The 20,950-nt window shown below is 39.9% G+C and overlaps 2 protein-coding genes across 4 annotated transcripts in view; both read left to right on the forward strand.

Moving 5' to 3' along the window:
* Positions 1–7,980, forward strand: part of LOC107755658 (fermitin family homolog 3-like) — a 9,227-nt gene extending 1,247 nt beyond the window's left edge. Inside the window, exons 2-15 of one of the 2 annotated variants that reach the window (XM_016572549.1) lie at positions 890–1,032; positions 1,859–2,092; positions 2,210–2,326; positions 2,515–2,683; positions 2,798–2,900; positions 3,750–3,857; positions 3,932–4,060; positions 4,368–4,414; positions 4,560–4,684; positions 4,761–4,867; positions 5,347–5,562; positions 5,815–5,939; positions 6,992–7,133; positions 7,242–7,980. In XM_016572549.1, coding sequence (XP_016428035.1) covers positions 909–1,032; positions 1,859–2,092; positions 2,210–2,326; positions 2,515–2,683; positions 2,798–2,900; positions 3,750–3,857; positions 3,932–4,060; positions 4,368–4,414; positions 4,560–4,684; positions 4,761–4,867; positions 5,347–5,562; positions 5,815–5,939; positions 6,992–7,133; positions 7,242–7,421 — 1,926 coding nt within the window. In that variant the 5' untranslated portion in view covers positions 890–908 and the 3' untranslated portion in view covers positions 7,422–7,980. The remainder of the gene's footprint in view (positions 1–889; positions 1,033–1,858; positions 2,093–2,209; positions 2,327–2,514; positions 2,684–2,797; positions 2,901–3,749; positions 3,858–3,931; positions 4,061–4,367; positions 4,415–4,559; positions 4,685–4,760; positions 4,868–5,346; positions 5,563–5,814; positions 5,940–6,991; positions 7,134–7,241) is intronic. The other variant, XM_016572548.1, reaches the window with a different exon arrangement.
* A 1,348-nt stretch (positions 7,981–9,328) lies between these two features.
* On the forward strand, positions 9,329–18,857 carry LOC107755660 (histone acetyltransferase KAT5-like). Of its 2 annotated transcripts, XM_016572550.1 has the most exons (15): positions 9,329–9,385; positions 9,486–9,552; positions 9,752–9,820; positions 9,939–10,075; positions 10,155–10,223; positions 11,451–11,609; positions 11,698–11,769; positions 12,447–12,509; positions 12,764–13,012; positions 13,546–13,635; positions 13,781–13,921; positions 14,134–14,227; positions 14,364–14,523; positions 16,384–16,465; positions 16,884–18,857. In XM_016572550.1, exons 1-15 carry the CDS (start codon positions 9,371–9,373, stop codon positions 17,016–17,018), a joined length of 1,602 nt encoding a protein of 533 aa, XP_016428036.1. In that variant the 5' UTR covers positions 9,329–9,370; the 3' UTR covers positions 17,019–18,857. The 2 variants fall into 2 exon arrangements, with proteins under 2 accessions (XP_016428036.1, XP_016428037.1); XM_016572551.1 differs by lacking the exon at positions 12,447–12,509.
* Positions 18,858–20,950: the final 2,093 nt, after the last annotated feature.

Below are 20,950 nucleotides of genomic sequence, written 5' to 3' on the forward strand. Positions count from 1 at the left end.
GGGGGGGGGGGGGCTTATGCAAAGTTTAAATTAGATTTTGATTTAAATAGTTTATATTTAAATAGCTATATATATATATATATATATACATATGTGTGTGTGTGTGTGTGTGAGTGAGTGAGTGTAAGTGTGTGTGTATGTGTGTACACACATACTTGTATTTGTGGTTTACGGGGACTCTCCATAGGCGTAATGGTTTTTATACTGTACAAACTGTATTTTCTATTGCCCTACACCAACCCTACCCCTAAACCTACCCCTCACAGGAAACTGCTGGCAATTTTTGAATTTCATAAAACACCGTTTTGTATGTTTTTTAAGCCTTTTGTTTTACGGGGACACAGGAAGTGTCCTCATAAACCATGTTTATGTTGTAGTACCCATGTCATCATACACATTTGTGTCCTCATAAACCATATATGCTGTGTGTGTGTGTGAGAGAGTGTGTGTGCGCGCACACACACACAATGTTGTTGTAATGCATTACTAAGTAATTCATTAGTGTAATTTACTTAGTTACTTCTGATACAATTACATTACTGTATAAAACAGACTATAAAACAAATCTGTTTAAAACAATAGTGGATTTAACAGTTAATGTTCAAATGTATGTTTTAATGTAAACTTTAAATATACTTTGGTCAGTTCAAGAATAATTGATGCAATTTTATGTTATTTATAAGAAAGAAACAGACCCGTTTCATGTCTATTCTTGTATTGTTCAGCTGATTGGTGTTGATAAGGGATTTAAAAGGTAATTAGTAATAAGTAATGTCATGTTATTTGTCAGGCACCCATCTGTAATAGTGCTGACTAAAGCAGGTTAAACAGAGTAGATATGAGACTGTAGAAAGGGAATAGCAGAGACTGTGGAAGCGTGACGTCTCAGCATCTCTGTTCAGATCAGAATGGCAGCCTGGGACCTGTCTGTCGCTGTGGAGGAACTGGGACCGCAGGCCCCGCCTCTTAAAATCAGTGTCACCTCAGATCTACACATCGGCGGAGTCATCCTCAAAGTCGTGGAAAAGTCACGTGAGTGGATGTCTGTGATTTTAAATCCTATGCTTTAATGATTTCAGACTGAGTCTGAAAGTGTCAAATATTTCAAAGCAAAGTCAAGCATCAGATACATTTTGTAACAGTTTTCTTCATGCTGCAGGTTAATTTTGCAGTCTCAAAACCAGTCATAAGGGTCAATTTTTGGAAATTGAGATTTATACATCATCTGAAAGCTGAATAAATAGCTTTCCATTGATGTATGGTTTGTTAGGATAGGACAATATTTGGTTGAGATACAACTATTTGAAAATCTGGAATCTGAGGGTGCAAAAAAATCGAAATATTGAGAAAATCATCTTTAAAGTTGTTCAAATGAAGTTCTTAGCAATGCATATTACTAATCACAAATTAAGTTTTGATATATTTACAGTAGGAAATGTACAAACTATCTTCATGGAACATGATCTTTACTTAATATCCTAATAATTTTTGGCATAAAAGAAAAATGTATAATTTTGACCCATACAATGTATTGTTGGCTATTGCTACAAATACACCCCAGCGACTTAACACTGCTTTTGTGCTCCAGGCTCACATTTAAGTCAGATTTTCAGTTTCTTAGAGTTTAATTCTAGTTTGCCAAAACATAACATTTTGTTCCAAACCTCTGTGATGGTTTTTATATAAATATATAAATAATAAAAATTCCCACAACCCAGTCACTTTTGCACATATTGACATCATCACCGAATGTGATTCTCTCGTTTTCTGGCACATTCTTCAAAGCATCTTCCGTTGTGTTCCACAGAAAAATAAATCAAATCATATGGGTGCTGACAGAATTTCCTCTCTTCTGCAGAAATCCAGAGGGACTGGTCCGATCACGCTCTGTGGTGGGAGCAGAAGCAGCAGTGGTTACTGAAGCCGTCCTGGACGCTGGATAAATGTGGGATTCACGCGGATGCCCGGCTCTGCCTCACATCTCAGCACAAGCCCCTGCGGCTGCGTCTTCCCAGCGGCATCACCCTCCGCCTGAGAGCCTGCTTCTCCAGCCCCGTCTTCCGCTCCGTCACCGGCATCTGCAGACTCCTGAGTGAGTGATGAGCTCAGATCTGGGCTTTTAGATTCCAGCTACACACAGACCATTCATGACCAGGACTGCTCAGTGTCTGCAGCTTTTCCAAACATCAGCTGCTTCTGCTTTCTTTAGACATTCGCCACCCAGAGGAACTGTCCCTGCTGTGGCCAGTGGAAGAGAAGAAGAGAAAGAAAGAGAAAGATGTCGAGGAAGAGCTGTATGACATCACACGCGCACCACTTCCTTCAAGTGAGCAATTCATGGATGCACATAAACACAAGACACAACAACTATAAGACCCAGGTCAAAGTATGCTTACACACAATAAAGAAATACAGAGAGAAATATTCATTTATTACACACTCAAGTAAAGGTCAGCTAAAGCTGCTCTGATATGTAATATATGTTTAGACATCTGTTCATCTGTGCACTTGCAGGCAGCATCCCAAAGCTTGCTAACGGCATGCCTGCGTTCTTCGCTGAAGCGGCTGAAACTGAGGCTGTGTACAAGATGCTGGCGGTCAGTCAGCCTGCTCCGGCCCCAGAGACCATCGCTAAACTGTACCGCACAACTAACATAACGGAGAAAGCACACATTAACAGCAGGTGGGGTAACACCATACAGCATGACTGAATTCAGTGCAATACTGCATACGGTGCATGTGAAAATGAACCATTGCGAATGTGCCGTAATGGTAATCTGTGCTGATCTGTGCTCAGGTGGCTGGATTCGTCCCGTTCTCTTCTACAACAGGGAGTCAAAGAACATGATAAACTCCTACTGCGTTTCAAATACTACACCTTTCATGACATCGCGCCACAGGTGGGTACAGTATGACGCCAAACCACATCAGAACTGCCCACAGCCGTCCATCATGTGATTATTCTGCCATAATTCCTAACCTGAGACATTCTAAATGTAAATACTATTTCCATATTCAAGCTGCACCTACCCAATCCAGCACACACCTTCTATTCTTGATATGTTTCACAGTTACAAAACAGAGATTTCCGTTTTTAGTAAATGTGAGCCTGCAGCACAAAAGCAGTGTTAAGTCGCTGGGGTATATTTGTAGCAATAGCCAACAATACATTGTATGGGTCAAAATTATAGATTTTCCTTTTATGCCAAAAATAATTAGGATATTAAGTAAAGATCATGTTCCATGAAGATATTTTGTAAATGTCCTACCGTAAATATATCAAAACTTAATTTTTGATTAGTAATATGCATTGCTAAGAACTTCATTTGAACAACTTTAAAGATGATTTTCTCAATATTTAGATTTTTTTGCACCCTCAGATTCCAGATTTTCAAATAGTTGCAAATATTGTGCTATTCTAACAAACCATACATCAATGAAAAACTCATTTATTGATGATGTATAAACCTCAATTTCAAAAAATTGACCCTTATGACTGGATTTGTGCTCCATGGTCACATATACAAGTATAAACTTAATAAAACAATGAAAATATTGTCGCAGAAACGTACTTTCTTTTAACGTAATTTGGTCAGACTTTGATGATGCCTCTAACTCAGACATGATCATGAATTTTTCCAAAGCATTTTTAAAAATGCATTACATAAAATGCATTGAGAATTGTATTACACACAGTTAAAAATAGTGATACTTTTATTTGCATTTGATTGAAACCTGGACTGTGTCAGGCGGATGCGGTGCGTGTGACGCAGCTGTACGAGCAGGCGAGGTGGGCTGTCCTGCTGGAGGAGACTGAATGCACCGAGGAGGAGATGATGGTCTTCGCTGCCTTACAGGTATCGCTGTCTAACACAACTGGAGCGCAAGTGAAGAGTTATGTTTTTATGATCTCTGTGTGTGATCACATCAGTACCACATTGGGAAAGTGTCTCTGACGGAGCAGTTCGTGGCGTCTTGTCCAGCGATGGAAGATCTGGATTCAGCTCTACAGTGTCTGGAGGTGAAGATGGAAGGAGAGAGCAGTGCGGACGACATGCTGGTCAGTTCCATGGCGTATACACAGTCCTTCCAAAGACAGCTTTATACGTGCACCATGACCTTAAGGTGGACATGTTTACAGTTATACTAAAAGGCCTTTCACAACAGGTTTTTCAGCAGTTTTGATCGTGCTGATAATTGTAACAATAATAATAGAGGCCTTAAAGATACAGTATCATCACTTTGAGGCTCAAATATGATGCAGTAGGCTTTATATACTGCTGTAGGTGTGCTAGTCACTTACAGGTACACTAGGGCTCATCTGAAATGAACTGTGGGCATCTCTAACATCTCAAGTGTCCACACAGGAAACAATGACGGCTCCAGAACTACACGACTACTTGAAAATATTCAGGTAAGACACAAATCCCAGCTCCCCTCACACATACATCCCTCACTTCTCATGAGACTCAAGCAATTGATAAATACCACAATATAGAAATCCAGCCGCTTTGAAACTATGTGACTACTTATGACTATGTGCTTTCACCTTTTCTCAGACCGAAGAGGCTGACACTGAAAGGGTATAAACAATACTGGTTTACGTTTAAGGAGACGACCATCTCCTACTTCAAGAGTAAAGAGGAGAGCTGTAAAGAGCCCATTCAACAGATGAGCCTTAAAGGTGATCACACTCTCTCCGGAAGCATGAATGTAAACCCAGCACAGACACACGATGCACAACTCTTTCTTCGACGCAGGCTGCGAGGTGGCTCCGGATGTGAGTGTTGCCGGGCAGAAGTTTTGCATCAGGTTGCTGATTCCCGGGCCAGAGGGCATGAACGAGGTCTACTTGCGCTGTGAGCATGTAAGTCAACGATCATCTGTGCAGAACAGCTCGACCGGCATCAGTGCATAACATGTTTTTTTTTTTTACTTAATCTGACAAAATGTTTTTGTAACAGCTTAAATTTTAAAAGTGGCCATAATGTTGCTGGTTTGCACACACAGACTCTTGAGTTTACAGAGGATTGTGTAAAAGCAAATCCAATACACCGCCGTGGGTGAACGTGTTTTATTCATGAATGATGTACAAGTGGCCAGACCTGTATGTCCTAGTCTTTACAATATAATTAGGCTTTCCAAAACAATCAAAGCCTAAGTAGATTGTAAAGACCAGCTCGGATGGATGAAAGTATCAATACATTCAGCTGGCACAGCTCTGGAGATACGGCCATTCAGTTCTAATCAGCCCAATAAATACTCTTAAACCAGATCGGAGGAATCTGATTGGCTGATGCACGCCTGTAGAAGTATGTACAGTGTTGTGTCTCGGTCGTGTTCTAGGAACAGCAGTACAGCCGGTGGATGGCAGCGTGCCGCTTGGCCTCCAAAGGCAAGACTTTAGCGGACAGCTCCTTCTCCAGTGAGGTGCAGAGTATCCAGTCGTTCCTGGCCATGCAGAAAACCACACCTAGCACTAACACGGCTCAGACGGATGAAAGCATCAATACACACAGCCTCGTCTCTCCACGCTACCAGAAGAAGTACAAACCCAAGCAGGTAGCACATCTGTGAACTGGCTAATTACTGCATTACTGACTATAAGTACTACATGTCAACAGCCGGCCATTAGAGTATCTGTTTAATATCTGCTAAGAGCTGTCAATTGATTCTACTAACCCTAACTCTAACCTAACAGTCTACTAATCCTCTAATGGGAGTTAGTTGACATGTAGTTATAGTTAGTTTAAAGTGGACTCTCAAATTAAAGTGTGTCACTGCTTTTCGGTCTTCTTCTCTGTAATTGTTCAGCTCACGCCGAGGATCCTGGAGGCCTATCAGAACGTAGCTCAGCTCTCATTAACAGACGCCGTTCAGAGGTTCCTTCAGATCTGGCAGGCTCTGCCTGACTTCGGCCTCGCTTATATTGTAGTCAGGTGAGTTTAGTCAGGTGAGCCCTGTAGTTTGGTTTGGAGCGAACACCAGGGGCCTGTACCATAGTGATGGCTGAACAAACTCAGGGTTACAGGATTAGTTTTGAGTTGACAAACCATGTTGCTACCAATTAATTTGGAGCTGGAGAAGCAGGGGAGTGGCTATATTGTGTCAGAGGTGTGCCAAAGTTGGGTTTGAGATCTCTAAACCAGAACATAACCTGCTCCGGTTAGCTGTGGAGCGCAAGTTACTAATAGTCTAGTGGTGTCATTTTATGCATGAGGTTCAGATCCTGATATTATATACACATGCAGTGGCATGCGAACGTTTGGGAACTCCTCGCAGAATCTGTGAAAATGTGAATAATTTTAACAAAATAAGAGAGATCGTACAAAATGCATGTTATTTTTTATTTAGTACTGTCCTGAGTAAGATATTTTACATAAAAGATGTTTACATTTAGTCCACAATAAAAAGAAAATAGCTGAAATTATTAAAATAGCTCCGTTCAAAAGTTTGTGAACCCTTGGTTCTTCATACTGTGTGTGGTTACCTGATGATCCACGACTGTTTTTTTGTGTTGTGATGGTTGTTCATGAGTCCCTTGTTTGTTCTGAACAGTTACCCTGATCTTCAAATTCCAAAAGTTTTTTGGAATTTGGAACTCTTAATGCATGGTTTTTCCTTCTGGAGCATCAGTGAATGTTTGAACCTTTTTTAATAGTTGTGTTTGAGTCCCTCAAATTTCCTCAGTTTTGATTTTAGACACATTCTCGAACACCCCAGCGGCACAAAGCAAGGCAACAGAGAAACAAAGAAAACAGGAACTAAACCAATAAAACACAAGTTTAACACCCAAATGACGCACTAGACACTACTTACCTAATCAGTTTTATAAGGTTATTTTGTCATTCATCATCAGAGTCTGATTCCACACTTAAGTGCATCATCTGCGTATTTCAAGTGCAACTTCTTCTTTTGGGGATTTTCAGTGTGAACTGTGATCTAAGAAGGTTGTAAGTGACCTCAGAAACGATGCATATTATTCCTGCAGGTTTAAGGGTTGCCGCAAGGATGAGGTGCTTGGCATTGCCAATAATCGTCTAATCCGCATTGACCTGAGTGTCGGAGATGTTGTGAAAACCTGGAGATACAACACCATGAGGCAGTGGAACGTCAACTGGGACATCAAACAGGTCATCCGTCTTTAGTTCTACGCCAGTGAGATTTGTCAGGTTCCCCAAGCTCTCACGGTGATATATACCTCTGCGTAAAATAATAAATTCTTTCTGTATCTGTACCAGGTTGCCATCGAGTTTGATGGCAATGTGAACATCGCCTTCAGCTGTGTGACAGCAGATTGTAAGATTGTCCACGAGTACATCGGCGGCTACATCTTCATGTCCACGCGCGGTCGGGAGCAGAGCAACACTCTGAACGAGGAGCTGTTTTACAAACTGACAGGCGGCCATGAAGCGCTTTGAGAGAAATACACATCTGTGCACCTATGGACTGAAGAGTGTTCATTCATAACCTAAAAAGCATACACATACAGATATGGCCATCCATGAGTACTTCCCTTGAAAAACACTATGTTGTCTTGTGAGACCTGAGGTGTTTCGTTTTCTGACATTTAGCAGTGTGGCAGTTCTCTGTCTTCTTGTTTTAATTGGCTTTGATCATTCATGTCTTGCAGTTATTAATTTTTACTGTCAAAGCTTGTCAGCCTTTTGCTTTAATTCTGATGCATCTTATTGCTTAACTTCAGAGTTCAAGGTTTCGCGTTGTATTAATATAGTATGACAGTGTATTGTGTTAAATACAGTGTTGCTAGGCGAGGAAACTGTTTGATTTGCAGCTCAAGCGTTAAAAAGGATGCATGGTGGTGACATCATTTGTCGCAGGAAACCACCGTGCAAGTTTCACAAGCAATGCGTGTAGCAGAGTATGAAGAACTGCATCCTGTGCACTAAAATTAATCCTGCAGACTTCAATTGCAATCATAAATAGCAAAAACATAGACACCTACTCAGAAGTTGTTGTTTTTTTGTGAGACTCTTGTGAAATCATTGCAATTATATCATTTAATCATTGTCCATTTTGTGAAATTGAGATTTAAACATCATCTGAAACTGAATAAACAAGCTTTCCATTGATGTATGGTTTGTTAGGATAGGACAATATTTGAAAATCTGGAATCTGAGGGTGCAAAAAAATCTAAATATTGAGAAAATCATCTTTAAAGTTGTCCAAATGAAGTTCTTAGCAATGCATATTACTAATCAAAAATTAAGTTTTGATATATTTACGGTAGGAAATGTACAAAATATCTTCATGGAACATGATCTTTACTTAATATCCTAATGATTTTTGGCATAAAAGAAAAATGTATAATTGTGACCCATGCAATGTATTGTTGGCTATTGCTACAAATATACCCCAGCGACTTAACACTCCAGGGTCACACATATACTCAGCAACCTCTCAGAAAGAAAGCATCCCTTTTTCAGGTTTTTTTCAGTGCCAAGTTTGGACCCAGTTTGTGAAATAGTGGTTGGGTGAGCGAGGAATAATGATCCACCACAGACTCAGAGTCCTGATCTTAACACCACTGAAGGTCCTTTTACAGAATGGAGCGACTCTTGAGGGAAATAAATGCTGTGATGTTACATTGTCGAAACTATGCTATCAAAGTGCTCCGATGAAATATCATAGTGCACAGCTTTTTATTTATTTATGTTTTTGGACAGGCAATGTAAGGTTGACTCCAGCACATCCCAGACTTCCAGGACTCTGTGCTGGACAGTTCATAATGATCCCTCGTGCTCACCCAAACACTATTTCACAAATAAGATCCAATGAATCTTCACATTGTCATCCTGGATTATTTAATGCTTGATTGCCGGTTTCACAAAGTGTCTGCCTGCATGTGTTAGTCATATTTGGTCATTCTCTTTCATTTGCCATGATTTGATTCGTTTTCCTGAGAAATGTATTTATTTTTTATATTATTTTGTCATCATTATTTTGTTTTAAAAACTTAAAAATGGTGCTTATCAGCCTTGATTGACATGGCAATAACAGTTTATGGACGGATGGTACACTGACGTGGAAAGTACACTAAAACTAAACTAAAAAGAAGAAGAAGAAGAATCTTCGTCACACTCCAGTACAGTAGGTGGCGGTATGCACCTTTCCAGTTGCGACCCCAATAACGTGATATTTATGCCCTAAAATGCGAATTTTACCAGGGAACCCCAACAAAATCGTGTATTTTACCCCACCGGAATGCGATTTTTACCGGGGGATCCCCCTCGAAACGAGATCGGGTTAGTTTTGAGTAGCAATTGGGCGGGTTTTGTTGTGAAAACCTGGCAACCCTGCTCTTTACCCACAGTTCTGTGCGCTGGAGGCGCTGCGTAGCGTGAGGAAGATGGCGGACTCCTCGGTAAGCTGCTCACAGTCTGCCTGCTTTTATGCTGTTTTTAACCGCTTTCGCTCTGTTGACGCTAGTCGCTGTGGTTTATGAAGGCATTATCTCATCACAGGTCGAAATCATTGAAGGCTGCCGGCTTCCCGTGCTGCGAAAAAACCAGGAGAATGAAGACGAGTGGCGTAAGTATCCTCCGCAGCTCCGCGCCGAATGTAAACAAAAGACACAATAATGTCGCTCGTTAGTTTAACCTGCGACTGTCTTTCTCACGTTAACCGCTGTCGGACGTCGATCACTTGTTTTAACGCGTGTGGAGGTGCGGTGATGCTTTACTGGAACCGAATGAAGATCTGAAGTTTAATTTATCCGTTTATTCCTCAGCGTTGGCTGAGATCCTCAGTGTGAAAGACCTCCCTGGGAGGAAGCTTTATTATGTGCACTATATAGACTGTGAGTATTAACCGTGCATCCTTCACTTCTCTCACAAACACAGTTTACCACATGATTCTGTTTGATGTACGTTTTGTTTCTAACTTTAAAGAAAATCTGATTTATTTCCTTGTGAAAGTCAATAAGCGACTGGACGAGTGGGTGACTCCCGACCGCCTGGACTTGAAGAAGCTCCAGTTTCCCAAAAAGGAGGCAAAGACCCCGACGAAGAACGGCCTGCCGGGGTCCGTCCCCGGGTCCCCAGAGAGAGATGTGGTGAGAGGTCCTCTCCTGCTCGCTGTCTGTGTGCCGTGTAAACCTTTACTAACCTCTCTTCCTTTCTGTTGGCATTCAGAGGAAGAGTCTAGAGCTGGGCGTTCAGGCTGCTTCGGCTCCTTCGAGAGGCAAGACCCTCCCCACACCGGTACTGACCAGCCGCTCCTTGTGCTCGGACAAACTCAGTCTGTCAGCTGCTAATCAATGGGCTAGATGTACTTCGATTGGCGAGCAGCTCGAACGTTTAATGTGGTGTAATGTTACAGGATTAGTTCACCAAGAAATGAAAGCTCTGTCTTCAGTTTTACTCGGCCTCGACAGTCTTCAGTGTCACATGATCTTCGGAAATCATAATAATATGCTGATTTGCTGCTCAGTTATTATCAGTTATTATTGGTGCTCAATTAAAAAAAAAAAACTTTTTTTTTTCAGAACAGCTTTTATTTGAAATTTAAATCTAAAATGTCTTGCTGTCACTTTTGATCAATTTAATGCATCCTTGCTGAATAAAAGTCTTTCTTTGATGATAATAAGAAATATTTCTTGACTTCCAGATCAGCCTATTATATTGATTTATGAAATATCACGTCACCTGATGACTGCCATCACAGGAATTCATTTTTTTTTAAATTATATATTTATAATTTTTTTAATAATAAGAGACGTCTTTCAAAAATGTGTAAAAATCTTTATTCCATAATTTTGACCGGTAGTGAATATGAAAGCATTTTTGTAATTATCATAACATAATACGTGTCCCTGCAGCACAAAAGCAGTCTTAAGTCGCTGGGGTATATTTGTAGCAATAACCAACAATACATTGTATGGGTCACAATTATAGATTTTTCTTTTATGCCAAAAATCTTTAGGATATTAAGTAAAGATCATGTTCGATGAAGATATTTTGTGCATTTCCTACCGTAAATATATCAAAACTTAATGTTTGATTAGTAATATGCATGGCTAAGAATTATGCTATGATGCATAAATCTCAATTTTGAAAAATTGACCCTTATGACTGGTTTTGTGCTCCAGGGTCACATTTATTCTCATCACTCATTACAAACGCTCTCATTATCTCTGTTTTATAATGCGAGGTAAGTGGCTGGATTTCACTCATTTTATTATTATTATCAGAATCAGAAAGAGCTTTAATGCCAAGTTTGTTTGCACATAGACAGAGACAACGCCAGCAACCGATAATAAGAAATAAAGATATGTGAATAAACTATTCATATGTATGTGTCTGCCTACAGCAGCCGAGCTTTAGTGGCAAACAACACTTCATTCAGAAATGTTAAATTGATTTTAAGAATGTTGTGCTTCATGTTCTGTGCTGAGAAAAGGTTGTCCGTCTTTCTGATGGCTGTTTCAGAAGAGGAAAGCAGAGTCTGTGTGTTTGGCCACACAAGTGAGCGCAGCAGTGACTCCAGGGCCTTCACTCCTGAGTTCTGCAGAGGAGAGCCAGGCCTCGGTGTATCCGGCCCTGAGAGACTCGTCCTTCAGCATCCAGCCGCTCGCCGCTCTCAGCACAGTAAACACCAGCTCTCACAGCTCTCACAGCTCACACACATGTTCAGAGATTAGTTTGTTATTTCATTCTTTGCTCTTTCTTCTGGAAGAATGGCACCACACGTCGACTTATTCCTCCTCCGCCGGGAAGAAAAAGGAAAACTTGTGGAGGGACAGACGAGGTAGGGCCAGCAACTCGATTATTTACAGATGTTTTCTCGCACCTTTTTAAATGAAATCAAAAATGATTGAATCCCATGTTATGATTATAACATGAATACATTCTTACAGTCAAACATCACGCATCCCATTGTTCCTATAAATCTGTTGAATGTGGAAAGATGTGTGAAAAAATCAGTAAAAAAAATGCCGCGAGTCACATTGTTCCTTAATCGTCAAATGTTTTAAATGTTTTTTATAAAACGGATAGTTCCGGTGCTTGATTCTGATTGGCTGAGCCGCGTTAGAAGCTGTTGTAAATGACGCTACAAAGTAACATACACCTTTGTTTACGTTTGTGTGTTGCTCGGCAACCACTTTGTTGCAACCACAACTGTTTCTGAGGAGCTACATTGTTTGGTGGAAGAATACTGTTTTTATTAATATCATTACACTTTATTTGCTGTTTTATTTTGTGAAACCTTACTACGTATATGGAATAACCGTTTTATAAAAGCAGTAAGCCCCATGAAGCCGTGGTTTACAGTGAATTTATAACAGCTAACTCCGCTTCACGTCGTGCCTAACAACACCCCCTAGCTGTTATAATTCACTGGCTTCTTGGGGCTTATTGCTTTAGTATTCCCTATATCAAGTAAAATGTCCCAAAGCTTTGCATCCACTTGTGTTTTTCTGTTAGATGGTAAAGGTGTTCCAGAATAGCGACCCTCGCTGCTCCACCATCTATATGCCGCCAGGAGAGGTCCGGCTCCTTTTCTTCCCATTGCCTTTATTGTGTGTCTGATCAAGTGGAGGCATAGGGCTTCTAGACAAAGTGTGCAGCTTTAGCTCAAAATCCTCTGGATCTTGTAAATGCAGAAATAATAATAGTAATAATAAAGATTCCTGGTATTTGCTGGCATGAGTCCGAGGGTGAAGCCTCTTTGCAGTATAGAGATCTGTTCTAAATGCATAGGTCCTGCACTGCTGTAGCACAGTGTCTGTGATTGCTCTCAGGATTCCCAGGACAGCTCCGATGGCATCCCGTCAGCCCCTCGCATGACCGGCAGTCTGGTGTCGGACCGCAGTCACGATGACATCGTCACACGCATGAAGAACATCGAGTGCATCGAGCTGGGCCGGCACAGGCTGAAGCCGTGGTACTTCTCTCCGTACCCGCAGGAGCTCACCGGACTCCCCATCCTCTACCTGTGCGAATACTGCCTCAAGTACCTCAAGAGCCTCAAGTGTCTGCAGAGGCACCTGGTGAGAGCCAGACAACACCGTCAGCATCGCATACGAGTGCCGTCTCAGCAAAACCGCACGTGACAAAAACACTAAAGTCTTCAGATCGGTTCCGTATGTTTTTGAGGCATATAAGGGGAAGTAGCTCAAACGGGCTTAGCCTGTACTCTGTTGTTGAATTGCTGGTGTCCTTTATTTGTGCAGGTCAAACTATTCTTACAGTTCAGTTTATCAAGCTAGCTGATGTCATTAAATTCAGTCTGAGACGTTTCCAATCAGTAAAGCGAAGCTTAATTGTGAGCCTGGAGCACAAAAGCAGTGTTAAGTCGCTGGGGTATATTTGTAGCAATAGCCAACAATACATTGTATGGGGTCACAATTATAAAAATTGATATTTATATATTTAAGGTTGGTTATTTAAAAATGATATGATTTTTTTTTTATTTGCCTGCTGCATTTGTTCTTTTCTGCTGGCAAGCACCTGAGCCCAGACGCATGAAACGAGAAGCTCGAGTCTTGCACTGATGACTCTCACCTGTGCGTTACATTCACAGACGAAATGCAACCTCCGACACCCGCCAGGAAACGAGATCTATCGTAAAGGAACTATATCCTTTTTTGAGATTGATGGCAGGAAAAACAAGGTGGGTAACCTCTACTTCGTGATGATTAATGATTAGAACTGACTGATCAGACAGAAGCTGTCCCACACTGGAGCAAGGACTGGATTGTGAGGCGCTTATTTGTAGAAATACACTTGACCTTTTTTTCTTTCCTCCAACCGCACAGTCATATTCCCAAAACTTGTGTTTATTGGCCAAATGCTTCCTGGACCACAAGACCCTGTACTATGACACGGATCCTTTCCTCTTCTATGTTATGACCGAGTATGACTCGAAGGGTTTCCACATAGTCGGCTACTTCTCCAAGGTAAAGCAGAGGTCTGCTGTCATTAGTATGAAATATTGGAACATAAATAGACCACAGTTTTATTCAGAGGTGTGTTTAACTGATGCATTTAAGATTGGTTTTTTGTCTTGTTAATTGTATGATTTTTGTTATTTATCATTTTTGCCATGAAGATAGCCTTGCTTGTATGATAGCATTGTGTTTTTATAGTCTGTGCTTTCCTCCCGTTTAAGGAAAAGGAATCAACAGAAGACTATAATGTGGCCTGCATTTTGACTTTGCCGCCTTACCAGAGAAGAGGCTACGGCAAACTACTGATTGAGTTTAGTGAGTAATCGTACAGTTATTTTTTTTTGTTTTTTTTTTGAGGCGCTTAAAAATGTGATCATAGAATGATTAAAAAGTATTAAGCAGACCTTCTCTAATGCTAAGTCGTGAGTGTTTGTTTGTTTGTGTGTGTGAGGTTATGAGCTCTCGAAAGTGGAAGGGAAGACAGGCACTCCAGAGAAGCCTCTGTCAGATCTGGGTCTGCTCTCCTACCGCTCTTACTGGACTCAGACCATCCTGGAGATCCTCATGAACCTCGAGCCAGAGGATGGAGAACGGCCACAGATCACCATCAAGTAGGTGCCGCCATCTTTCTGAAACTCAACCTCACTTCAGTTTTATCGACAAGCCAAAAATCTGAACCAAGAAGCGTATTTGGGTGAATCTTAGTCTCACTTTTTTTTTGCATAAATAATATAAAGCCTTTTTGTACCATTAATATTTTTGCATTATGGCATCATTTTTGTGAGTGTTATCATACACGCAGTGTTCTCTGCCATGTGTACACAGCTCGCTTTACAGTGAATGCAGTGCACTTCACGTGTTTAGTTTAATGTGAGTTTAGGAGCGCAGTGTGCAGCATTTATGCTCTCACATCATTTGTTCATTTTAATCTTCTAAACTAAATAAAGCAATAAGCCCCAAGAAGCCAGTGAATTATAACAGCTAAGGGGCGTTGTTAGGTACGATGTGAAGCAGAGTTAGCTGTTATAAATTCACTGTAAACCACGGCTTCACGGGGATTATTGCTTTTATAAAACGGTTATTCCATATACGTAGTAAGGTTTCACAAAATAAAACAGAGCAAATAAAGTGTAATGATATTAATAAAAACAGTATTCTTCCACCAAACAATGTAGTTCCTCAGAAACAGTTGTGGTTGCTACAAAGTGGTTGCCGAGCAACACACAAACGTAAACAAAGGTGTATGTTACTTTGTAGAGTCATTTACAACAGCTTTGAACGCGGCTCAGCCAATCAGAATCAAGCACTGGAACTATCTGTTTTATAATTGCAATTTTACTACTCTAAAGTAAAAGAAAATACAGTAATAAAAATATATGTATTATGAATTTATTTATTTTTTTCAGTGGATTTATATTCCAGTAGTGATGTTTGTGTCTTAATGTTGTTGTTGGTATTATTTTATAATCTCACTGACATATTTTTAAAATGTTATGCTCTTAATATTGTGACTATTTATTTTTACCTTTGGTATTAAAAATGGTATTGGATATCAGTATTTTAAGACGTTATACCCGCAAGATATTAAATCGCAAGCATATATCATGGTAAGATTTGTTGTACTGCCTTTAGTTTATGCAGATTTTAATCAAATCGTCTAGAACTGATGATTCCCATCACATTAATGAGAATCTAATGATTAACTTTAGTTTTTTGTTTTTTCTCATAAAAAATGTTCTTTTGATTTTGGGGTTGAATATGACCCTAATATTTCTTCCTGAGATTTACCCAGCTCCAATATGGCTCAGTGGTTTTAATAAAGCATTTAAAGGGATAGTTCACCCAAACATGAAAAATACCCTGTGATTTACTCGAGGCATCCTGGCTGTGTATGACTTTCTTCTTTCAGGCGAATCCAATCGGAGTTATATTAAAAAATGTCCTGGCTCTTCCAAGCGTTATAATGGCAGTGAATGGGTGTTATTTTTCAACCGTCCAAAATAAGCACAATAAACTGCGCCAATCCATTAATTCTACTCTTGCGTCCTACATCATCCGCTGGAACGCCACTCTCTCGTGAACGCGCGTACGACAGTTAGCGGAAGCTAGAGATTACGGTTTATTAAGTTTTAAATATGGATATCTTTCTCACACAAACACATCGATTCACTTCAGGAAGCCTTTATTAACCTACAGGATGGATTTATGCACTTTATTGGACTTCTTTTGGACTGTTGAAAAATAACACCCATTCACTGCCATTAAAAAGCTGGGAAGAGCCAGGACATTTTTTAATATAACTCCGACTGGATTCGTCTGAAAGAAGAAAGTCATACACGGCTAGGATGGCCTGAGAGTGAGTAAATCATGGGCTAATTTTCATTTTTGGGTGAACTAACCCTTTAAAGAGGTTGGTTTGTAAGGTAGGTTGTTCCGTTTTTTAATCTTAAATGATTTGTGGATTCTCTCAGTGAAATCAGTGAGATCACCAGTGTCAAGAAAGAAGATGTGATATCAACTCTTCAGTACCTCAACCTCATCAATTATTATAAGGTAAGCGATCACTTAGGATGCTTGTTTTCAGATTAAAGTCTACAATTCACATCACATTTAAGGCCATAAATGTACTTAATATTATAAGAGAAGTTTTATTTATAATTCCAAGAAGTCTTAAATTTGGGGATGGAAAAACATGGATCATGAAAAGGCTTAATGTGATTATTAAACTTCAAAAGGCTATCAATAAATTAATAAGCGCTCCGCAGCTTTCAGTGTCAGGATATAGTGCTGCTGCCAGTTTCAGAGCAGTTCACAATCAATGAAGAGTGCGCATTTATGCGAAGTATTGCTAATTATCTTCTGTTAATGAATCATGGTGTCAGGTCTTTAAAACGTATTGTAAAAACCCAACAGAGCATTGCATTTGTTTGTTTTCTGCTTGACTTGAGCTGGGTTTGTTGCTCTCCCGCAGGGTCAGTATATCCTCACATTATCAGAGGACATCGTGGAGGGGCATGAGCGGGCCATGCAGAAGCGGCACCTCCGTATCGACTCCAAATGCTTGCATTTCACTCCTAAAGACTGGAGCAAGAGGGGCAAGTGGTGACGACCGGCCGCTCGCAGACAGACGTGACCTGTGGAGGAGGACAAACACAGCTCAGTGACTCCACAGTCTTACAAAATCCATAATTCTGTCAAACTCGTGTCCGTCTGTTGCTCGTCTGTAGAACAGAGGCATGTCTTTTAAATGGAAGCGTCTCTCCCACCATTTCTCTATTGCCTCCTAAATATCAGTGTTCATGGTTAATGTCATGTTTTATCACTTTGACCAAAAACGACAGCGTTCTGCACACTCTGAAGTGACGTGGTCCTGTCTGTTTTCGGGGCAGAGCTGTTTATTATATATAGGTTATTATTGATTGGCACAGTGGCTAAGAGCACACATTGCTTCTCATTTATATCATACGTTTGATGTACAGCATCCTTTGTAAATATATTTTTCCCTCCAGATTTCTGTGTGATTCTGTTAATAGTGGAAGCGCCCGCTAGTGACTGTGACAGTAGCGTTTATGCATGTCATTCCTCTGACTTTTTATTTTTAAATGTAAACCAGCAAAACTGCTTGCACAAAATTGGTGTCTTTTAGGTAAATGGAAAAAAAAAAATCTTCTGTATAGTTAGAACTGAGATTGTAGCTTTAAAGATAGTTTTATATAATTTAAAATACTTGCCTGAAGATATTTTCTGTTGTTTTATAATTGGTTTAACCCTCTGGTGCTGAAAAAGTTTACGTTTTGACTCGACTGGGATGGAGTGAAGCATGATGATGTTTGAGGAACTTGCTCTCTGAGCACAATTGTGGCTATAATATAAAATGCTAAATGGTCGTAGTGGTCACACTTGTGCGGTTCATGATCATAAATGACTGTCATAAGAAATGAATCATGCACGATGAAGAAAAAACACACACAGTGGGCTTACAAATGTGGTTCAACTAAAATATCAACAGTGCAAGATAGCCACACACAGCAAATATTTGAAATAAAAATCATTCAGCCGCTATACAGAAAAACAAAAATCGCACGAATCACAACATATTTTGGCGACAGAAATCCAAAAGTGAGCTAAATCCCCCAAAACCTTCTTTTGGTCACGTCCTAGTTTGTAATAACTGTACATCTTTGTGTCTATTTTACACCCTTGATGTTTTAGAGTTTCACCCGTTCAAGCTGTGTGCCTTTTTCTAGCATTGTGGCAGAATTATTGATTTAACTTCACAAGTTTGCTATTTGTAACAGTCCCACCAGAATTGAATTGAAACATTTTGCTGCTGTTGCTTTTTTTCCACATTGTGACTGATTTGTAGATTGTACATAAAATACGTAAAATGTAAAATTTTTCTGGTTGCCATCAACCAAAGACTGCATTGTTTCCTGAAGCCAGCAGGTGGCGCTGTAAGCTTGGGCCCGCTATCGCTGCTCGCAGGTACGGTTAGAGACCAGACACTGACAGTGTGCTTTATGTTCAGCTAAAGAGGCTGATCACATGGATGTGACGCCTGGTTGTGCCACTTACAGCATTCTTTGAAATCATCCTCTTATATTTCCCCAAATTGCTTCAGACTTGGTCTGAATAATGACAAGACTAATGTAAAACTGCAATATCAATATTGCCATGGCACCACTACCAGTCACAAAGGCAAAGCTTAGGAAATGCTCTGCCTCTATTTCACTAAAGTGGCAGGATAACCACAAATGGTAAATATACTGTTCTCATCAAGCCAAACAGCTTTGAACATCACAGTCATTAGCTCTGGCCAACAGGGACTTGGCTTCAGACTGATTGTATTATTATGCCAGGACTTTGAAGGTGCTATATTGTAAAATAATTTCACCACGGCAAAGAAAAGGAAAACATGAAGTGTTTCACATCTTCTAAGTGCATTGTGCAGTGGTGGACAGTAACGGAGTAGTTTTATTTCGTTACTGTACTTAAGTACATTTTTCAAGTATCTGTACTTTACTGGAGTAGTTTTTACTTTTACTTCACTACATTCCAAAGCATAAGATCGTACTTTTTACTTCACTACATTTCGTAAAACATATAGTTACTCCTTATAATAATATATCACGTGCTCCGAGACGCAGAAGCGGTGTCTGATTCATGAATGCGACTGATTCTTTTCAATGAACTTTTTAAATCGGTTCGCAAATCGCACCAAACGATTCATTAAGGAATTAGAATGAACCGATTGCAGCTGTTCTCGAGTCGACAACTCACTGATTCAAATGATCCGTTTAGTGCGAGTCTCCAGTGAACTGAATTCACAAGTAAGAACCGCACGCGCGACTGATGCTGCTAAAAGTAAGTAACTAATGTCGAATTTTAGGATTAGGTAATTTTTAGAAAAGTCCAAATATTGTTATTCAGCCACCTAGATAGATTACATCTGAGGGAAAGAAAGGATGTGATGTTCAGAACATGGTAACTACAGTAATTATCACAGTGGGAAGTGATGCCCTCTGGGGGCGTGTTTTTACACCACAGACAAGGTTTGAGAAGAAAAAAATCACTATGAAAATATTATTATATTTTCCTTAAAATGTTCCTCCTAACTTCAGGCCTTATTCTCATGTCATATATAACTGTGATGGTCAAATCTGTTTTCTCTCAGGTACATCGGACTCCATATAGTGGTTATTTTGGGAAAATCCCAGGGATTTTCAGCAGTAGGATTATAAAACATATGTGCTGATATAAATTTAAATTAAGTAGCCTATATAAAATTGCAAAATAATCTATCAGTACTTTTTTACTTAAGTACATACAAAATCGAGTACTTTTGTACTTTCACTCGAGTAAAATTGAAAAAGGAGTACTTTTGCTTTTACTGGAGTAATATTTTATTATACGTATCTGTACTTTTACTCAAGTACTTGATTTGTGTACTTCGTCCACCACTGGCATTGTCTAATTAAGATAAAATTTGTGTTGTCATTTTGGTCAAACTTTCAGAGAAGAATTGTAAACTGCTACCATTTTAAGCAGCCTATGTCACTTTTATGCTGATATTTAGTGTATATACAACAGCAGTCACAGTGTAGTCTAATGCCGAAAGCATGTCTTCATGTAAAATAAACCATACGTCTTCATGCTAAAATCTACTGTAAATGTACATTTTAAATGTAAAAGTGCTGTGAATTGGGTGGAACATATGCCATCCTTCTTCCGAAATCTGTAAATTGTTGTTGTTGTATAGTTGTATTGAATGGGTTCTATAAAAACTGTATAGAGTCCAGGTGAGTTGTTTTTCTGTGTATGTTTAACTGCAAATCCACATTTTGAAACAGATTTTTTTTTAAAATCAAACTATAGGAGGTTCACATCTTTTTCACCCATTTTCATCTCTGATGAGTTTGCATCCATGTAATGTATTTAAAAATATTCTTCAATGATATTTAGTTTCATTAGATTTTGCCTCTAACTAATTATTGTATCAAGCAAAGTTAATGACGTGCATGAGAAAGCTAGACCGATTTAACGAGGTCTTCGGTTTCAAGAATCTGTGTTCATGTGAGAGGGTGGAAAAGCACTTTAATAATGTAAAGCTCCCCTCCGCCGCTGATTAGCTGGTTAGGAGTGTTTGTGTGCGGGGAAAGAGGGATTATGGTCTAATGAAGCAGTTTTCTCTGGTGTCCGTGTCTTTGGGCCCTATCAGGCTCTGGCCTCAGGCATGGCTGCAGGCGTTGTGCTGAGAACCGTGAGTTGGGTTCGAGTAATTAAGGGCTTATATAGCCTGGCACACAAACAAACCTCTGCTTTACATGAATTCACACCAAGCATTGTTAGCGTATCATGAAGCTTTAGGCCTCCAGAGAGCACACTAGTATTAAACAGGTCGGTTTGTTCTCAGTGTGACAGTGCTGTGTGTGTGTGTGTGTATGAGTGTGTGTGTGTGTGTGTATGAGTGTGTGTGTGTGTCTGTGTGTGTGTATGAGTGTGTGTGTGTGTATGAGTGTGTGTGTGTGTGTGTGTGTG

This window comes from Sinocyclocheilus rhinocerous, unplaced genomic scaffold, assembly GCF_001515625.1.
Source record: "Sinocyclocheilus rhinocerous isolate Xijiao unplaced genomic scaffold, SAMN03320098_v1.1 scaffold141, whole genome shotgun sequence".
NCBI lineage: Eukaryota > Metazoa > Chordata > Actinopteri > Cypriniformes > Cyprinidae > Sinocyclocheilus > Sinocyclocheilus rhinocerous.

Excerpts from the sequence above, each read along its gene's own strand:
- LOC107755660 (XM_016572550.1), top strand. Across the intron at positions 9,821-9,938 it reads TTATGTGCACTATATAGACT|TCAATAAGCGACTGGACGAG; the intron begins GTGAGTATTAAC and ends TCCTTGTGAAAG. Across the intron at positions 14,228-14,363 it reads CAAACTACTGATTGAGTTTA|GTTATGAGCTCTCGAAAGTG; the intron begins GTGAGTAATCGT and ends TGTGTGTGTGAG.